Genomic DNA, 19668 nt, shown 5'->3' on the forward strand with positions numbered 1-19668 from the left:
CGCTCCCGGACAAGTACACGCCGCACTGAAAGGTAGGTGCTGGGTCCGGATCTACTCTTCCAACCCCAAAACCGCGATCGTTCATCGATCGCACGATGGAAAAGCGTCAGCGACAAGATTCCACAATGATGGCCGGAGTTTCTTTTGAACCTTTCCTTCGAATATATTCATTCTAGGGAATTTGCCACGAGGAGAACAAATCTTTTACCTACTTTCCCGTTTCTTGGTAATAACTTCTTGATATTGATCAAGTATCTGCATCACTAGTTATTCCAAGAAATTTCTTTCTTCGAACTTCTAACGAATCGCCCCAAAAAAACAGGTGTGTATGTGAAGTATTTGGTCACACCGTAACCCTTAATCCAATTAGTTTGAGCGAAGCACACTACCTGACACACGTTAGGTGTTGGTTTTAAATTTGGCAAAGGAATTTCCGTGCACCAAAACCTTATCCTTTCAAGGCGGTGCGTATAATAAGTGCAAAACTTTGCGAATAGTATATCCTTAGTCCAACACGGGGCACCGACTAACAGCCGCGAAACATCACAACATTGTGATGTGTTGTTTTGTACGGTTTAACTTGCACAAACTTTAATAAACTTTGCGATCGGCACACGACACGCTCGCGGCCAGTCATAATACGAGAATGATTTTGTTTTCCATTCTCAGCTGTCACTAGCAACCGATCTTTTGACAGAATCCAACAGTTTCAGCCCATAGTTGTTTGTGACCGTGTGGTAAAACACATCTTTACCGTTTAATCTTGCACACAGCGCCAACGAAAACAAACCTAACATTTGTATATTTAGCTGTAAAATAGTATAAAACCTATGCCTAAAGCACACGATATTTCGACAACACAGTAAATAAGTAAACTTACAAACAAAAGTTCAAATTTGCTTTTGCAACAGATGCACACAATGTGATGCATCACTGTCAAAAATGTTTGTTGGGTGCGATGTGACAACAGTAATTGTCAAACTGTAAGAATCAATTCAAGTTGACTGTTGGAACATTCAATCGAATGATAAAATTTGGCGGAGCAGCAAATAATCAGATTTACTATACCAAAACATGTTATGGAACACTAGAAAAGACCCGGTATTTTCCTTTATCTTATATTAACTGGTAAAATTCGTGTTTTTTGAGAGCAAAATCTTTTAAATGATCAAATGAACTTGAATGTAAATGTTACAGTTTTAACGCATCGTGTTTCCACGAATTATTTACATTACTCATAGCTTCAAATGGAACACAACTTTCCGAACATTCCATGTAGAGTACAACGAAACGTACGTTGCATCATTTATCAGCCGAGGTCGATAAAAATAAAACCATAATAAATACTCAAACGCAAAACAATACAGAACATATCCCAACGTACGTGTACTGATACACGAACATTACAACTTTTTTACACATCGCGCATATCAGACCACCCAATTGCACTACCATGAAGCAATCTAAATATAACCATGACGTCAGCCACTTGGGCTTGATAAATTATGTCGAAACAAATGCAGCTTCTTTACGGTACAATCAATCACGTATTAGCATGCAGCTATCGGATGAATCAAAACACAATGTAAATGTATTTAATTTACTTAGCGCTTAACGCTTCCTTCATGTAGTACATATGCATCGCTATTTAAATATACCTGAAGGAAATAGATTTTTCCTTAAACCTTCCATCAATACTCCTTGCTGTGGCTTTGTAACCAGGACTTTGTTCCACCCGCTCGCTCTCCAAGAGAATCATATCCGTACCTAAATACATAATATAGTTTCCTTCCCAAAAAACGCCGCTCTCTTTCCTTTCTGCAATGTTTTATAAACTCCTTGGTATCCAGCGTCGTTCGGCTTCGCCACACTTACGTTTGATCGTCAGACATTTCAAGAAACTGCGTACAAACTTCTCGCGAACATTCGCCTTTGTTGTTGTAGACAAACTTGTAATAATGCCCATCCGCACATATCACTGGAAAGGATCGAGAAAAACGGTTACATGTACCACATTGAACCGACCATAGTTACCACCTACTTACCAATTACGGAATTGTTCTCAGATCCAAAAGCACAGATGCACGGTGGGCCTTGTGGGATAGAAAATTTGCAAAACGACCACTGGCTGGTGAAGTAGCGTGTCAACAGGCTAGAACCACCGACACCGGTTCCCAAAGAACCGCCATCCCGACCCTTGTTCGGTTCCTCCAGATTAAACACATGGATGGTGCCGTGATCCGACGATACCACCACGGACGTCGATTGGTGGTTAAAGTTAATGCAATAGATTTTTGCCTGGTTCGAACCGCGCCGCAGTTCGGCCACCTTTGCGCCGCTCGATGTGTCAAAGATGCGGATCAGCGTGCCCCGATCACTCGCCGTCGCCAACCGGGTGCCCTGCAAGTTCAGTGCAATGCAGCTGATGGCCGCTTCGTGGGCAATAATCTCATGGGGCGCTTTTTCCGTGTTGGCCAGATCAACGATCTGCACGTGGCCGGTACGACGACCGGGAAAGGCGAGCAGCGACTTGGTGCTGTTCGGACAGAGCACACACAGGCCCTGTGGATTTTTGGACGTTTCAAACACGTGCAGCTGGGTAGGTGTCTGTGTGAAAGCGTACACCTTGATGATTCCTTCCAGCACCACCACGATACGATCCCGGCGGAGCCGTACACCCTTGACGGGGGCATTAAAATCGAGCGAAATCGCAGGTGCCTTCTTGAGATCGTCCCATACGAGCACTTTGTTCGGCGGATAGAGTGGCCGCAAACCACCACCCACTAGCGCTAGATAGTTGCAGCGGAACAGCATCTCCACGTAAGCGACACCTCCATCGGGGAAGATTTGGCGCTCCTTCTCCTTTAGCGGATCACTATTGTACACACGAAAGCCATTGTCAGTCGCACAAGCGAAACAACCTGTAGGCGATGAGGCGACAGAGACATGTAACACACAGAGATACCATGACAAATCGTTCTCACTTACCCTGATCTTGATTAAAGCCAGCATACAGCAACCCATTGCCATACGGGTTGCAATCAACCAGATTCATCTTTAGGCTTCCGCTACACACTTCGAGGGGATTTTTCGCGATTGATCGTTTTTCGTGCAATTCAAGCTACCAGCATATTATTTACGTCATTACTCACTCCTAGGAGCCGAATATTACTGCTGTTGCTGCTGTATTGCGCTTGGTGTATAATCTTTCAGCGCTCTAGCGTTTGATGCGTTCTATTTATCCTTGCAACCGCCCTCACCTGCCAACGCAAACAATCAATTTCCTCCCCCTTTCTTTCCGTAATCTTTCTTCGCACACACACTCAAAAAAAACGTCGGTGCGTATTGTTATTCTTGGCTGCAGCTAATGCAAACGATTGAACTGACATCAACGCTTCAGTGACAGTATGCATTGTTGTATGGTTTTCACTGGACATCTGTCAATGGTACAGCATTTTTCACATCACAAGTACTATTCAAATAATATTCTGTTCTAAATCCCGAAAATTTAAATGCTCTTGTATGCACTAAGTTTACAAATTTCTATGTATCTTCAACTCTCAAAGTATGTTTTAAGATGTTACCAGCTACTAATTAATCTGACTTTTTAGTCTGGCTGTTGTTGCTGCATGTGTTTTTTTTTGTCATTTAAAAGTACTTCTTATTATTACGTACTACTTCCACTACTAGAATCCACGACGTTATTGAAAACTCAGATTTATGTGGGAATCAGGTCGAGATTTGAATCGAAACTAGGCGTGTGTTGCATCATCGGCTAAATTATTTAACCGGCACATGTGTTATTCTTCTGTTTTACCTGCAACAAGGTCTGGTCGACCCATAAGCGCAAATACATTTAGTTGACCTGTGGGTACAGCAGGTTCGTTCCGACGGAGAACAGGTAAATTCTGTACAGAACAGTTCGTGCAGCAAGTTCGTGTCGAACCTACTTCGTCCTGACTAGAACTCGCTGCACCAAAGACACGAAGTCGTTTTTTTGCACCTACTAAACCTTCTTAGACCCGTTTTTGAATGGAATTGGACTGTATCCACATGTCGGAGTCGCTCATGCTTTATTGTACAAACCGAAATTGTTGCACCTACTGAACCTACTTTGACTCGTTTCCAACTCATACTCAGTATACCACCAAGTTGGAGTCAGTTATGCTCTCTTGCACCTTTTGAACCTACTTGCGATACTACCCGCTGGACTATACCTCCAGCATCGCTTCCGGTCGTTTGTAGATAGGTTTGAAAGGTTTGTGCTCTGTCCCGGATAGGTTCGGATCGATCCGCATATCACTACTGTGTTTGTTCACAACTGTCAAAAATGTCGTGTCGATGTGTTAGTGAGACTATGAACAAATCATGTACCAACCTGGCAGCCACACAGATGCGGGATTGTTTTCCCGCGCGCAACGTTCGGCCGAAAGCTTGTTTTATAGTCACTGAAACCTTTAACCTGGTGCCTTACGCACCTAGAGTTAGTTTTATCTTCAATCAGGGACGCAGTAAATAAACTAAACAATCGTATTGTATCAAACTTTTAGCTGTAAATTTTGTTATTTTAACAGTGAACGCTATTAATGCATACACAATCTATGCAGCAGATGAAGAAATTTGTGCAGTTTAAAAATTGAACGACTTGGAATAGTGTACTGCATACGATATTTGTAAAAACCATCACCCCACAACAACCAGTAGACAATTCAGTAATTGCTGAAGATTTATTCGTTCCGTATAGCCGTTTGGACAATGTCTGCATCAAGTGCAGTACAAACGAATTTCAGTAGTAACATTAATTTCACGGCAAGCTGGTACGAACCAACACCGGAAGAAGAAGAAAAGGCAGCAAAAATGTTGCGATCGGAGCGCGAAAAGTCGTGCGAAACTGCATCGGTATGTATATCAACTTCATCGCGTTATGGTTGTGTTTGTGAAGTCGCAAACGTCTGTCTCGCTTTCGTACGTCGCCTGCTACTAGTTGGTGCATAAAATAGTTTGTATCCTTTTTTGCATGGTCGAAAATCTTGGAACGTACCAAACAAATAGCCGAAAGGAACAGACCAAGGGGAAGGCCAAAATCCGGAAGTGCAATCGACTGAAATGTCCGTCCTGTATAAAGCATCCAATGGACGACAAATCGAGATCGATATTCTGGGTAAGTGACGCACTTCTGCTGCTGGCTGAAGATCATCCCGCAGCAACCACTAGACGGTTTTGGGTTGAGGTTATGGTGGTTTGGTAGTACCGCTCTACTTGCTATGTCACACGCCGGTCCAACATCCGGCATTAATCACACCATGCATCATTGCAGATTCGGCCAATGTAAAGAAGTACGAAAAGTTGGTACAGAATGAACTCATAAAATCTCCCTTCAAGCGACGTTTGTCCGGCGAGTCGAGCAGTGAAGAAACCGATGAGAAAACGACCCCTGGGATGGATCCCGATGCAGATGGGGAAGTAGAGGGTCAACAAAGTGGTGGCCAGTGGAAACGAAGCAAAAGGCACGAGAATGATCACGGTAGTTGGCGCTTGCGGCGCGAAAGTTCCAGCTCCGGTGCGTCTAGTCAGAACAGCCGCAAGCAGCTAGAGTATGAAACGGATGAGGCCGTGCTGGTCCGTCGTCAGAAGCAGATCGATTACGGCAAGAATACGCTGGGTTATGAGAACTATATCCAACAAATACCAAAGTACGTGACTGCGTGAAGAGGGGAAGTTACCATCGATCTTGTCAGTGTCATTAATGTTTGTTCTTTGCCACGGTTTTCATGTAGACATGAACGCACCAAGGAGCATCCCACAACACCGCAAAAGCATCTGAAATACAGTCGCCGTGCATGGGACGGGCTGATACGGGTTTGGCGTAAGCAGTTGCACTGCTTTGATCCCAACAACACGTAAGCACCACGTTACTATAGCGTTGTTACGCAGAACCTTCTAATGTCGTTGTTCTGTTGTACTGTCTTTGCAGCCTCGAAGAAAACGCCTGAAACGCTAACATCGATCGGCAATATGTAGGATACGTTTTAAGGAAGGGCATTGATTGTTCTACCGGGACTTGGTCGGAATCTGTTGCCGTATTTATTACTACTTAGTCCGCCTCCCACCAAATGTGCGACAACGGATGTGAAATGGGAGTTTTGTGCATGTACAAACAAACAAAATAACATTCGTTTATACCGGGTGTTACCCGCTAACTATTAGGATTTTTGCAGCTTGAACAGAACTGAACGTTATTTACAAGTAATTTCTCACACTTCATGTAATAAATATCTCGTATCCCTTCGTAGCTATTTGTCCCACAATGGGACACCAGAGCAACTGGGGTCATTTATTGTACATTTGCTGTAGAATCATTCGCGTTCTCTTGTAATAATGCTAATATCCGGTCAAGCTTTCGGTTTTGGCGAGTTTCTAATACGGTCAGCCGGTTATCAAGCATCTGCTGTAATTCGATGAACTTGGCATCTATGTATTGCTTCATTGCAGCTTCCATTAGTGTAGTGTTCTGAGTTAGGCCCGTTGAAAGTTCCATCTTGCTGAAAATATTCGGCAAACTGCTATCCGTCCTGTCCTGTGGGGGTGAAGTAGCCATCTGTTCCGTAGATTCTCCCGTTTGTGCATTGTTATTAACAATGTTTTGTTCCGACGAAAGCATAGAACCAAGAATCAAACGTTTGCATTTTTCCGCCTTCTCGGATAGGTCCGTTTCTTGCAAACGATGCTCGACAGCAACGGGATTAATTTTTCTCCCTCCCATCATCGCCATCATCGTACGCAGGGGATCTGTGTTGCGCGACAGATACAAACGGGTACCGTACAGACAGAGCGGCTCACTTTTGTTCGTGATGAATTTCAGCTGCAGCTCATCAATGTCCGTTGCAATGCGTATATCAAAGCGGAACACTTTCACATCTTCAAGCGTATATACCAGCTCACCGTGATAGGTGCTGTAGTACTCGTTCAATCGGCCGTAATAACATTCTATTACCGGACATTCAACCACCAGCGAAACGGCTCTGGGTAAATACAGTGGAGCGATTGTCAGGCGCATTTCGCAAGCCTCTTGTTCATCGGTTCCAGATAAAATCAAGCACATGTCCAAATCGAGAAGTTCTTCCAGCGGAACACTAAAATACAAATGCATTTCCATTAAAGCAACGTTGCATATCCAATGGGTTACAGTCCGGAATGGTACTTACAAATCTGGTTCGGAAGATGTGGCAACTTGGAACGTTATTTGTTTTTCTATGCTGCCTTCTACCTGAGGCCATGTGAAGCTACACCGATATAGCTCGGTAGTCATGGTGGTAATAGAGTTAAATTAAGCAGGACGTATTCCTAGAACCGTATCTGCATCGCCTACTGCGACATTATCGATCCGCACCCGATCTGGGACTGATTTATTTACGAATGGAAAAAATGTAAACAAATCCGTAAACAACTGTCAAACGGTGCGAGAAAGGGACGACACTTGCAGGGTAGGAAGGAGAATGCAAGCAAAGAAAAGGCAAGAACGCAGCACACGTACGGTCGGCACTGCTGCGGGTGAATTTTCCGCTTTATACCGTGTTTTGGAGTTCAATTTAGTTAAAAGTATGTTGCGAATACTATGTATTCTAGCGTACGCTACCGTACACCGAAAAAGTGAGTGAAATTATGTAAGAGTGTGTAGCGTAAGCAGTAAAATATGTGTATCCATGTTCCGGAGATCGCTGGTATCGAGTAGCCAAGTACCAACTTGTTGGTTTTCCCGTAATGAAAGTTTAGTGATTCAACAGTTTGAATCAGTGTAGTCACCACCCAGCAGGTTAGTAAAAGCACGCAAAATGAATCCTTTTCGAATTGTTGTCCAAGCTGACCAAGCATGAGCTAGACCAAGGCGTCGTGCTTAGGAAGCAGAAGAAGCAAAAAAGCAATCGGAACCATATATTTGCACACTCATACAGGTGTACCGGGGAGGTCCTTTCGCTGATGCGTGTTGGCGTGTGTACGCGTGTTAGTGAATAGTGATTGCACACTATTTGGGAGTGAAAAGCAGCAGTAGCGTACACTATCGAGCGTAAGGAAATGTAAATAGCATGTTTTGAATGCACCTTTTTTCACTTCCTTCCCACACCGCATGGCACACACGGAACAGTAGCGGCCCCTAGCTTTGTGCGCTAGGACATTGTGGGGATGTGATTGTTTGATGCACCAAATAGGAAGAGCATGCAGTGGTATTACAAACTTTTGGCCCGCCGTCCCCAGCTAGTGCTGGTGGCCGTGGGTACTTTCTCCGTGGCCTGCATCGTTGTCGCACTGTTCACCCGAAAGCTGCCCGATTTCGATGATCCAACACTGGTAAGCAATAAGAGAGCAAAGCCTGTTTTGATACCGTGCATTTGGCTACAAATTTCGCATCTCAACGCACTCTCTGATGGTGTTGTCTGATTTAATCTCTACAGGGATTCGAAGCACGCGGTACTTCAATTGGCAAGCGATGGACAGCATGGCGAAATCTGTTAGAAGAAACAGGCTCAGCCGGACGCTTGGTAGCCAATCCGAAAGAGTTAACGCTTGGTACGAACAATCTCTTGCACAGGCCCATTACAGGCGAAGCCAGTTTTCCCAAGCGACGGAAGAATAAATCAAAAAAGAAAATACCATTAAATACCGTGGACGGAGAAACATCGGCCAAAAAGCAAAAAAAGTATAGCAACAATATACGCATCCTGAAGGAGCTGTATCATAACCAAAGTGCGGCCAATGGGGAGATTATTAGCTTTGAAGAATATGACAACGAAACAATGCCCCATCGGAGTGGCAGGCAAGAAGTTTGGGAGTACGGTCGTAACCAATCGTACTACACGGAAGAGGTTGGCAATAAGACGATGGAAAAGAAACGGGCAAAGTGGGATACGCTACGGAAGTTAAAACCACCGCCAGAACCGATTGAAACGCACATACCATCCGATGGATTCTTCTGCGAGTCACCGAGTAAGTATTCCAAGGCTTAGTAAACAATATCCTCTAAAACATTTATGGATCATTTTATGTACCTTTTTGCAGACAAAGAATACGCTCACCTGGTAGTGCAGCGAATAAATCACAACCTAAACGAAAGTATGTTCGAGCTGATTGCCTTTTTGGCGCTGTGTGAACTTGAGCAGAGAGTGGTAAAAGTAGAGCACTATGGTGACATTTGCCAGCGGGAACTTACATCGGACAATTGTTGCCGGCCGTGGTCCATCGTAAACTATGTGACGTTTCTGTCGAACAAATCGTCCTGCTTCGAACTGAACGAGGAAGATGTAGCGATGGTAAAGACGCTGCTGTACGATTGCTTTCAGTATTATCACAACATGAAGCTGAGCAATGACTGTATAGGTTCTCGGTGTATTGCACCGAGTGAATGCAAACAGCATAATGCGGTGTACAATATACTGCACTATTTAACGAATGTGGATTTCATTCGACAAAATGTAAGCCTACCTAGAAATGGGTCCCTAACAAAATGTAACCTATCTTTTTCTAATCCATTGTCGCTTTCTTTTTGCACAGGAGTCTGCTGAATTTCTCAACGCTACTATGATATTTCTTCCGATTGCGCGTAGCATAAAATCGATGCAGTTTTATCACAGCTTAAGTCAAGTGTAAGTTTTTCGACTGAGCGTAATACTGGAACTACCCAGTTGTTTGAAGGAGAGCTGGAATAGCTTTTTTTACTGCATACTTTACAATACATATCGTATGGCAGAATTATGGTTATAATCTGACTTCAAATTACAGTCTTCTACGCTCGTGTCAATGCCAACATGTTATCTCAATTTGGCCCTACCACTCCTCTGTCCATATGGACGACCTAGAAGTAATTTTATCGGTTGAGTCGTCTGGTATCATTCTCATGGCATTACCGACCGTAGCGAGACATTAGGACCTGATGATAATAATTCACTGCTGGTGCAGTTCGTAGATTTCCTCTAAGGTCCTTCCACAAATATGAGGCCAAACATCCTTCTGAACATCTTCCTCTCGAACGAGGCTAAGAAGATTTCGTCAGTTTTGTACAAAATCCATGACTCACAGGCGGTAGTTACAGTGTTAAAGACAACCTGGCCGCTCATTAACCGTTCTTCTTTACCCTGTATCTTTGCAGTAATCTTGCCAACGATCTCGTATCGGTTGTTGCAATGGATATGGGCCTGAAGAACGCACTGTTCGATGAATGTTTGCTGCGCGATGGTTGGCTGATCGGACTCGGTGGCATATTCGTCGTGCTCTGCATGTGGCTATACACGGGCTCACTGTTTGTCACGCTTATGACGGTATTAGCGGTGGCATTTTCCCTAGGAATTGCCTACTTTATCTATTCCTTCATTTTCGAGCTTACCTTCTTCCCGTTCATGAACCTGCTCGCTGTTATTGTGGTTGTAGGTTAGTATGAGCGAATATTCGAGCGGTCGATATCGATGATTGTACCGGTAACATTATTAACTCTTTCGCAGGCATTGGAGCCGATGATGCTTTTATCTTTCTGAAAATATGGCAATGTACCATTGCCGATCGTGTGAAATGTGGCGGCGGTATCGTCATACCAATCGTACCGTCTACATCGTCCTGCAATTCGGAGGGAAGTGGAACGGCGGGGACCCGCGGTGCATCTGATACATTAGTGGAAATCATGGGCAGCACACTTCGACACGCGGCCTTATCGATGCTGGTAACGTCTCTAACAACGGCGGCCGCGTTCTATGCGTCCTATGTTAGCTCCATAACGGCGGTCCGGTGCTTTGGGTAAGTTAGTTTGGCAAATATTCAGCATCAAAGGATCGTTAACAGTCGAGTTCTTTCTTCCATTGCCCTTTGTTCGACAGCATATTTTCCGGTACGGCCGTAATGGCGAATTATTTCCTAATGGTCACCTGGCTTCCGGCCGCCGTATCGATCGCGGAGCGGATATCTTGCCTGATGCTGCTGAAACCATTCGCTCGTGTAACGCATCGCTGCACGATCCCATTTATTTCGATCGCACACATTAGCAGACGCGTTGAAGATGCTATAATAGACTTAATTATTAACCTGCCCTGGCTGTGGATCACCTTACTTGGTAGGATTTAAGAGGACAAGCGACATGGAGTAAATGTTCACTGATGTATTCTATCTCTCGTACAGGAACGATCGGTATTATGAGCGGCATATTGGTGTTACATTGGCCCAAGTTGAGGCTACCGGACTCACCCGACTTTAAGCTATTTATCAGCAACCATCCGTTCGAGCGGTACGACAGTGAGTACAAGGATATGTTTTGGTTCGAGAAAATGTACACAGTAAGTATGAATATATGAATTGGTTCCGGGTGTTTCGTCTTATCTTTTGACTATATACCTGCAAAATCCCAATCATCTTTTTTGTAGACGACGGAAACACTCAAAATTCCCCTGCGCTTCGTTTGGGGCGTATTGCCCGTCGACCGTGGGAACTTTCTCGATCCGGAGCAGCGCGGTGACCTGTACTTTGACGATTCATTTAACATGAGTGCACCGGAATCGCAACAGTGGTTGCTACAGTTTTGTCGTCGTATTAAAAACCAAACCTTCTACCAGACGAGCTACGGATTACTGTTGCCGAACTGTTTTATCGAGAACTTCATTAGCTGGATGGCTCGGCGGTGTAACGATTCGATGGGTGAGATTGATCGGACACCTTGCTGTGAAATTTCACCCTTTCCGTTTACGCCCGACATATTCGATCAGTGTTTGCCGGAGTCGATATCTTCATTGTACGAGACACCGCGCGAGTTTTTCATCCCGGGCGTTGCAGGACCCAAATTTGACCGTAGCTCGTTTGTGGCAAGTGGACAACAGCTGGGAACGGTACCGTTCGCCAGGTCGACGCATCCTAACGACAAGATCGTAAAGGCGGTCGTGATCGAGTATGAAAGTACGCAAATATTCACAATGTCCTATCGCGAGATCGAATCGTTCGTGCGCACGGTCGAACATTGGCTCGCCGAACAGCTGCTCGATGCACCGACCACAATGGCTAATGCGTGGTTTATCAGCGAGCTGGAGTTTTTCGATCTGCAGGACACGCTCTCGACCGGCACGATGGTAGCGATCGCGATGGCGATGGCCGTCGCACTCCTCGTCCTGATGCTCGTAACGCTCAACGTGCTGATCAGTCTGTACGCGATCGTAACCGTAACGCTCACCATACTCACCACGGTAGCGATGCTTGTGCTGCTGGGCTGGAAGCTGAACGTGCTGGAAAGTGTGGCGGTCAGTACGGCGATTGGGCTGGCGGTTGATTTTAGCCTACACTACGGTGTCCACTACCGACTCTCGACCGAACCGGACCGACGTTCGTCGACGCGCTTCTCCCTGCAGCGAATGCTCGGACCAACGGCAATGGCCGCCATCACGACCGGTATTGCCGGTGCGCTGATGTTACCCTCGAGCGTGCTAGCGTACATACAGATTGGCGTGTTTCTGGTGATCGTCATGTCCATCAGTTGGGTGTATGCGACCTTTTTTCTTATGAGTTTGTTACGCCTGGTTGGGCCGCAGTATGGTTTCGGTCAATTTCGCTATCCCAAACTGCGGAGCGGTTTGCGCAGCGGTGATGGGTGCAAGGTGACCACCCAACTGGAAGCGGGCGGATCGTCGCGGTTGGGTCACCACCATCATCATCACTTCCACACGTCGCACCATCATCAGAGTGTTGTGTCGGAACAGCTGCTATCAAATTCGAGCTCGGCGGTCGGTGATTTGGTCGGGTCCGAATCGCACGAGCTGGATTCGCTGACGTCCAACTCGATCATCAAACCGATCAGTCTGGATATTGCGCGTCCGATCAACTTTGACCGGGCGTTCAAGAAAAAGTATTCACTGCCCCGTGAGCAGAGTCCTTCCACGGCTAGCGCCATTACGATGGTGTTGCCGGACGATATCGATACGAAGGGAGCCCAGCACAGTGCACCACAGTAGGCGGGAGGAGAGTTGATGTTTCACAACATGATGTGATGGTGGTAAAAGAATGAATATCATACGCTGTCGTCCACGTGTTACCCTGTAGCGTTGCGCAAATTTGTATGTACTTAGAACCGATGTATTAGAGTTTTAAATAGGGTTTTACCAGTAGTAGGAACCACTTTCTATAGGCGCCATGTGGAATGCGTGTGCAGTAGGTAATGTGTTTTGTTTCTCCTGTCCCCGTTCTCGTTGAGCTTCCACCAACAATCATTATTTGTCCGGTGCCAAACATGGCGTGTATGGCGCGGAAGACTTAAATATAGCTAAAATTGATAACTTTAGGGTCGTTCAAGTCCATAAACCACTACCCGTGATTATGGCACACCGACGCTGACTCAACTATAGATGGATGTGTTTTTTTTCAAATGCTGTTGTTCGAATTTAGTCTTTGGTGGCTGTCTTTTGGCAGTCGGCAGCAATCCAAAACAAACAATTAATATCTGTCATTCTTTGTTGGAAAACCGTTGCCAAACCACCCTGATCTCAAGTGAATGGTGTAAAGGTCTGTTAGGAGCAAAAACTTAAGCCAAAACGGTTAGAGCGATTTAACGAGCAGCCTGCAGTAAATCTGCTTCATCAATGCATTAGGTAATGAAAGTGCAATCCTTCAAAACCCATCCCTGGTACGGAAGCAAATATTCTCTAGCAACTACCGGACGAGATAGCGCTGTTTTTTGCCCAGGGTCAATTCATTTCGCATAAACAGGAATCGGAAAAGTAGCGGTTACAACTAGAGGATACACATATGAATGTTGTGAGCGAATTAGTGGAACCACTTTGTGATACATATATATATATATACATATATGAATATATTTACAGATAACTATTATTATGTGCGGAAGATTTGTTGGAAGAAAACAGGTTTTACAGACGAATCAGAAAGGAAGCAAACACGTGAGAATTGCGTATGGCGGTGCCCGTGTTGATGTGTACATTAGCAAAAACAAGAAGTTGAAACTTGCAGTAGTTGGACGAACGTACAAAAACAAACAGTAATAATGCTGCTTATTTCGAAACGACAGGACAACATTTTCCGCGTCTCCTAAGGCGAGACGTCGAGACAAATCGACAGTTTGACGCTCACGGTATGACGACAGTAGAGTATTAAGGCGATTAAAAAATAGAATGTGAAACTAATTATTAATCATCGGTTCTACGGTGTGTAATATGTGAAATACGACTGAAGGGCGTTATCCATTTCTCTCATCCGAATACTACACATCCGACAGAGGGTTTTTTTTAGCTAAATGACCGATTGATTTGACCGATTTATTGTGTTAATAATGGGCCGGGGAAAGGTGTGTGGTGTGGGGACAAAACGAGGGGACAACCTCCGTGGTGGCGTGTCTCGTTTTTTGGCGAAAATGGAGCGGGTGGGTGTGTGTGTGTACAATCAATCCTTAACTGTATCTGTTTTGCATTTATGTATATAATATATATATAACTATATGTATATATTTCTTCACATCCTTCTTAACGCCTACCTATGACAAATTTTGCACTTACGGTCTAAGAGAAATAAAGAAGAAGGACCTTCGGGCGGAGATGGGGTGGAGAACGGTGTAGTTGTGTGGGGATATGGTAAAAGATAAAACGCGCGTTCTTAATACAAACTGATTTTTTTGTTAAAAAAAGGAAGGAAAAATCCACCCTGTGTCCCTAGCCTAGCTTGATCATTCCTCGTAATGTAGATGGGGAGCGTGAGTGTATTACACAATGATTTTTTGTTTAAATGTTTGTTTGTTTTTTAAATCGACCATTCTTATCACACCATAACACACCATACTATTCGTGTGATTCCGACCAGCATAAGGATTGGTTGTAGTAAGAATGGTGCCTGTTCTTACAAAGGTTTCTCGTGTAGGTTTTTTTTTGGGAGAGGTTTGAAAAACAGGGGATTATACAATTATGTACTTATGCAAAAATAAAACGATCGAATTACATATAATAGCGTAATGTAGCTGTGCCCCACCGCCATCAACCAAAGAGCATTTTGTCCAAAAGAAGGAAGAAAAAAAGGCCACCCCTAAAATATTCCAATCTAACACCTCCCCCGCGGGAGAGATCCCTTAACTGCTAATGCGCGGCTTTTTTACATTTTTGTTTTCTTGCTATCAAACATGTCCCATTTATCGCCTGATTCGCGACACTTACCCACATCATACCGTCCCGTGTGGGGAGAGCGCTACCCCACAGAATCATTGCGATTGCGAAAAGCGACAGTTTACTACTGCTCCACAACATCGCCCGAGACGAAAGATCAGCTTTATGCGGGTGGTTTGCCATTCCATCCCCGTACAGCATCTTTGGAACGATGACGGGAGGCGGAGTGTGCCTGATGGCGAAGGTGTTGATGGTGGCATTAAAATGGCGGGGCCACGATTTGATTCCTTTTTCCGCACCGATGGCCACCCGATTACTCGCTGCTAGGATGCAGTACCACGTGCGGGCGTATGATTTCCTCGATATCCATCGACATGGTGGTATCGTCCTTGCCGACCACTTCGTCCACCACGCCCACCACCTCATGCGAAGAATGATGCGGATGATGATGGTGATGATGGTGCTGTGTATGGTGCCCCGTCGCCGCACCACCCTGCGGGTCAGCTGACGAGGAGGACGACCCACCGGACGTGCTGGTCGTGGTGGTGGTGGTGATCAGCTCACTGCCACTGTTACTGCTCTGCTGCACGAAATCCATCTCCGAGGTAAGGTCTAGCGTGGCGTTGGCCGTCGTCGAGGTGCTACTGTTCACGGAAGCGTTCCCACCGGTTGTGGTGATGGCCACCACGGTTGCACCACCGCCCAACGTTATCGTTTCGCCCGCCAGCGTACCGCCGGCACCGCTCGTCGAACCGACGCTTGTGCTGGCGGTTATTTTGTGCATCTCGCTCAGCTCCTCACTGTCCGATTGCATGATGAGGCTCTGGTCCGATGTGTTCCCGTTGGTCGGTTTGTTCGAGATGATCCGATCGCGCAACGACGGTTCGTGGTTGTGGGGTGAACCGACCTCCCGCACCTTCTGGTAGTCCTCCGTGATGTGCAGTATCGCCTGGCAACCTTTCCGCCCGTTCCACGCACACTTCCACGCCGCTATACCGTTGCGGATCTTTTGCTGCGTCCGGAACCGGTACCCGTTGTAGATGAGAAACGTTTGGTAGCCATCTTTCGTAACGAGCTGGTAGTGGTTGCGCTTGTACGTGGTGACGTCGGTCAGCCACCCATCGCCGACCAGCATGTCGTTCGATACCTTGCGCTTCGATGGTTGGTCACGCGTTTTTTTCTTCTTCGCCGAAGACGAGGTCGAGGATGCTTTGCTGCCGGGGCCACCAACACCGCCGCGGGATGAGCTGTTCGCGATTACCGGTGAGCCGGTGCTGGTAGATAAAATAGCCGGCGTTCCATCTGTCGTCACCACGATCGTATCCTCCTCGTGTGGATGGTGTTCTTGCGTGTGCTGATGATGCTGTGTCTGATGGTGGGACTGTGGCTGTTGGTGCTGGGACTGCTGTTTCGTCGGTGTCGTTTCGGGCGGATTTTCCGGCACCGAGACGGGCAACCCGTGGTTGTGTTGCCCTATCTCCGCCACCACCTGTATGTTATCGTCCACCTCGATCGCGGCCGGACACTGGATGTCACTGCCGGACGCTACACACAACCAGATACCGATCTGGGCCGGTGAGGCAGTGAACAGTTGCTTCTTGAACTCGATTATGTTACCGTTCAGTGGTGGACCACCGTCGATCGAGATGCGCTGATCGATCCCAACGTGTGGTTCATCGATACCGCCCGCACCCAGCTCGGAACCACTACCCGCGCCAGTCGCACCGTTCGAGGCGCTACTGTTTGTTGCGTCCGGCTGCATGCTGACAACGTTGTAGATTGCCGCCGCATGATCGACCGATTTGCGCTTCTCGCGCAGCAGCAGATCGTTTTCCTTCACCTTCTCCTTGTACTCGAAGAAATCCTCCACCATCGTTACGCATTTGCCACATATGTACGAGTTTAGGTCCTCATCGAAGTTTATCTGTAAGTGGTGACGGACAACAACCATATCAAAGGTTAGACTTTCATGTTGGCAGATACAAATGGTCACATCTTCACCCAGTCATTCTACTTACCGCGACGTTTACCAACTCGAGTATCTTCAGCAGCAGAGATTCATTGTCGTTTCCTGCGCCCGGGAACAACTCGTACAAATCGCACGCTTGTGAAAAGCACAACCGACAGAAGGGAAGCTCTGTTTGAATCTGTGTCTGTAGCGGATCCATCTCCATCGTGTAACCGGCAAGCAATAGTTATCAATGATCCGGTCAATCAACAACAAAAAAGCGCACACACTAGATCAATCCTTTGCGACTTTGAGAGTGGGTTTTTTTTACGTAGCCCGATATTGCCGAGCCCTCAACTGTCCCAGGTCTTGCAGATTTAACTATACGTGGAATGGTGACAATGCGACGCGAACTTCCGAAACGCCGACACGTTCGGAGAAAATTAAAAGCCACCGGGCGTCGCGCGTTCAAATGGAACCACTTGCCATTAAAGAATTGGGCCGTAGCAGCGTGTTTTTTCCCGTGCCTTCTCTTCTACTACCGGGAATTTAGTTTTAGAGTATATTTACACGATGGAATCCCAACAAAAAAAAACACACACACACACACAATTTCCGACGGAAGGTTTTGACGGATCTTTTTGATGGAATGAGTAGGCTCTGGCTCTGTGCTTCGTTCGGGCCCTTGTCGTTTCTTTCGCGTGTTTGCTCTCGCTCTAGCACACGCGAGCGTCTTTCCGTTTACCGCTCTTGCACACACGCAGCGCTGAGATTTAACGCCAATCTTCCGTCTCCTTCACCGATGGCCGTGTGTGTACGTGTGTGCTTGGTACCAAGCGCTTTCGCTTTTCCACACACCGCTTTACGCGCTCTCCTTCTTTCTCCTTCGGAAGGCTTTTATGTTTTGTTTTTCCCTTCGGCTTCGCTCCGTTCCTTTCTTGCAACACTTTCCGTAGCGTAATGGGTGTGTGTGTGTGTGAGGGGGGAGTATATTGGGGGATGAATGTTTTTCACACGGTCACTATAAGCGGACGAGGGGGAAAGTGAGAGGGAGAAAGAGAGATGAAAGGACAAAAACGATTAGAAATAGGTAGAATAAGAAGAAAAACAACAACAACAAAAAACGCATCCCCCTTTTTTGCTCTCCCACCCAACAAGAACTGTCACTGCGGGAAGCGAAAGGGATGACGATGATCGTAGCGCATACAAACTGCAAGCAGACACTACCCCCACCCCCATTTTCCCGAACGCTCCGACCAGCATTAGGGGGTGGTTGGGTGGGAGACCACTTACACTCCAGGTTTGCAATGCGTCCTCCCCGAAACACTGTGCCACGCGTAAATTTGTTTGACAATAAACCAAAAAAAAGCCCCATTCAATGATGCCTAGGCATTAACTCCAGCGAGATGCTTAATTTTTGACACTGAATGTTGTAAAAGAGTGTTTTCGTTCATTCCTGAAATACGATCTGACCGTGCGTTACCGTGTTGGTAATATAGCCAAATGGTTCATTACTTTCTACGCGATCGTCACCTGCTGCCACTTGGATGTTTGAAGCTGTCTGTCACGGTACCACTTCGCAATGACATCGATGTTGCCATAATCGAACCACGCAATAGAGGGCAAGACGGAGAGGGGAAGGGGTGGGTTGGATGAGGATGGGTCAAACAAAGTGCAGTCACGATTGACCCACCATTCGCACGGGCGAATACTATACGGACACTGGAACTTCAACCGTACTCAAATACCACTCCTGAGATGCGCTCATACACCCATTTACGCGATCAAGCGCTTTTAAAGAGTCTTTAAACAGTCCTTTCGACACTCACTGGTTTGCGTATGTTGGACGCGTCGGTCAGACCACACTGTGCGATTGTTTCAATGACAACATAATGCAAGCCACAATGCTGGACATACCAGCTCTTTTGGAGTGTTCTATATGTTTTTCGGGTCCGCGTACACACACGCCGTATGTGAGAAACACACGCACAAACACACACACAACCACATGCGCGTACTCCGCAGCTACACACCATCGGGCGCTGCTGCTGCTTTGCTGGGGTCCTCCTGCTTCTCTCTTACCATCCCCGTACGGCACCATACATTGCGAACAACCCCTGTTGTTGGAACCAACTTACGCAGAGCACCAAACGGCATCCGTGTGCTGGGGCTTTTCCTTCACGGTGACGATGCGTCGTACTCCGTTCGCTGCGCACTCTTGTCGCAATCGGGATTTAGTTAAAATGTATTATAAACAAAAATATGTCCAGTCCCGCTTCCAGTGCCTCCGTGCGCCCAGCCGAGATGAACTTTGCTTGTTGGCAACAAATGGCCAGCCCAAGTCAGTGTAAATTCAGGCCTCGTCGAAAGGCCGTTTTGACAGTCGACAGGGAAAATGGACGGTCAAATACTACAGGGCTCGTTGGCCAGCTCGAACAGGCTTCAACCAAGTCAAGCAACGCGCTGTAAATTTAACCATTCGGGCAGTTGCCTAATCTCCCGGTAAATTAAGCGGAAAGTTTTCACTGTGAGATGAATAAATGTTGTAAAACGACTCAAAAGCATGCTGTAGACATACATATCATGAAAAAAAACTGT

General features: G+C 46.3%; 5 protein-coding genes across 5 annotated transcripts; 2 read left to right on the top strand and 3 right to left on the bottom strand.

Moving 5' to 3' along the window:
* Positions 1 to 1871: 1871 nt before the first annotated feature.
* On the bottom strand, positions 1872 to 3055 carry LOC128708028 (WD repeat domain phosphoinositide-interacting protein 3). Its single transcript, XM_053802986.1, has 3 exons — positions 2989 to 3055; positions 2046 to 2921; positions 1872 to 1978 (listed from the first exon to the last, which is right to left on the bottom strand). Exons 1-3 carry the CDS (start codon positions 3053 to 3055, stop codon positions 1872 to 1874), a joined length of 1050 nt encoding a protein of 349 aa, XP_053658961.1.
* Positions 3056 to 4755: 1700 nt separating this feature from the next.
* Positions 4756 to 5993, top strand: LOC128716041 (histone RNA hairpin-binding protein). Its single transcript, XM_053810968.1, has 5 exons — positions 4756 to 4899; positions 5053 to 5161; positions 5318 to 5693; positions 5775 to 5900; positions 5975 to 5993. Exons 1-5 carry the CDS (start codon positions 4756 to 4758, stop codon positions 5991 to 5993), a joined length of 774 nt encoding a protein of 257 aa, XP_053666943.1.
* Positions 5994 to 6334: 341 nt separating this feature from the next.
* Positions 6335 to 7309, bottom strand: LOC128709057 (uncharacterized). The gene is made up of 2 exons (XM_053804043.1): positions 7206 to 7309; positions 6335 to 7133 (listed from the first exon to the last, which is right to left on the bottom strand). The coding sequence occupies exons 1-2, from the start codon at positions 7307 to 7309 to the stop codon at positions 6335 to 6337; spliced, it is 903 nt and encodes a 300-aa protein (XP_053660018.1).
* Positions 7310 to 8181: 872 nt separating this feature from the next.
* Positions 8182 to 12971, top strand: LOC128716052 (protein dispatched). The gene is given in 9 exon segments (XM_053810978.1): positions 8182 to 8346; positions 8451 to 8982; positions 9055 to 9467; positions 9547 to 9638; positions 10142 to 10419; positions 10491 to 10779; positions 10860 to 11092; positions 11158 to 11312; positions 11400 to 12971. Coding segments are annotated over 9 exon segments (3729 nt in total).
* Positions 12972 to 15435: 2464 nt separating this feature from the next.
* Positions 15436 to 17296, bottom strand: LOC128708935 (uncharacterized). Its single transcript, XM_053803915.1, has 2 exons — positions 17141 to 17296; positions 15436 to 17046 (listed from the first exon to the last, which is right to left on the bottom strand). The coding sequence occupies exons 1-2, from the start codon at positions 17294 to 17296 to the stop codon at positions 15436 to 15438; spliced, it is 1767 nt and encodes a 588-aa protein (XP_053659890.1).
* Positions 17297 to 19668: the final 2372 nt, after the last annotated feature.

Source organism: Anopheles marshallii, chromosome 2, assembly GCF_943734725.1.
Source record: "Anopheles marshallii chromosome 2, idAnoMarsDA_429_01, whole genome shotgun sequence".
Classification (NCBI taxonomy): Eukaryota; Metazoa; Arthropoda; class Insecta; order Diptera; family Culicidae; genus Anopheles; species Anopheles marshallii.

Excerpts from the sequence above, each read along its gene's own strand:
- LOC128708028 (XM_053802986.1), bottom strand. The coding sequence starts at position 3,055 with ATGAATCTGGTTGATTGCAACCCGTATGGCAATGGGTTGCTGTATGCT. Across the intron at positions 2,922-2,988 it reads TGGCTTTAATCAAGATCAGG|GTTGTTTCGCTTGTGCGACT; the intron begins GTAAGTGAGAAC and ends CATCGCCTACAG. Across the intron at positions 1,979-2,045 it reads TGAGAACAATTCCGTAATTG|TGATATGTGCGGATGGGCAT; the intron begins GTAAGTAGGTGG and ends GATCCTTTCCAG.
- LOC128708935 (XM_053803915.1), bottom strand. The coding sequence starts at position 17,296 with ATGGAGATGGATCCGCTACAGACACAGATTCAAACAGAGCTTCCCTTC. Across the intron at positions 17,047-17,140 it reads TCGAGTTGGTAAACGTCGCG|ATAAACTTCGATGAGGACCT; the intron begins GTAAGTAGAATG and ends CACCACTTACAG.
- LOC128709057 (XM_053804043.1), bottom strand. The coding sequence starts at position 7,309 with ATGACTACCGAGCTATATCGGTGTAGCTTCACATGGCCTCAGGTAGAA. Across the intron at positions 7,134-7,205 it reads ACATCTTCCGAACCAGATTT|TGTTCCGCTGGAAGAACTTC; the intron begins GTAAGTACCATT and ends TTTGTATTTTAG.
- LOC128716041 (XM_053810968.1), top strand. The coding sequence starts at position 4,756 with ATGTCTGCATCAAGTGCAGTACAAACGAATTTCAGTAGTAACATTAAT. Across the intron at positions 4,900-5,052 it reads AGTCGTGCGAAACTGCATCG|CCGAAAGGAACAGACCAAGG; the intron begins GTATGTATATCA and ends CCAAACAAATAG. Across the intron at positions 5,694-5,774 it reads TATATCCAACAAATACCAAA|TAGACATGAACGCACCAAGG; the intron begins GTACGTGACTGC and ends ACGGTTTTCATG.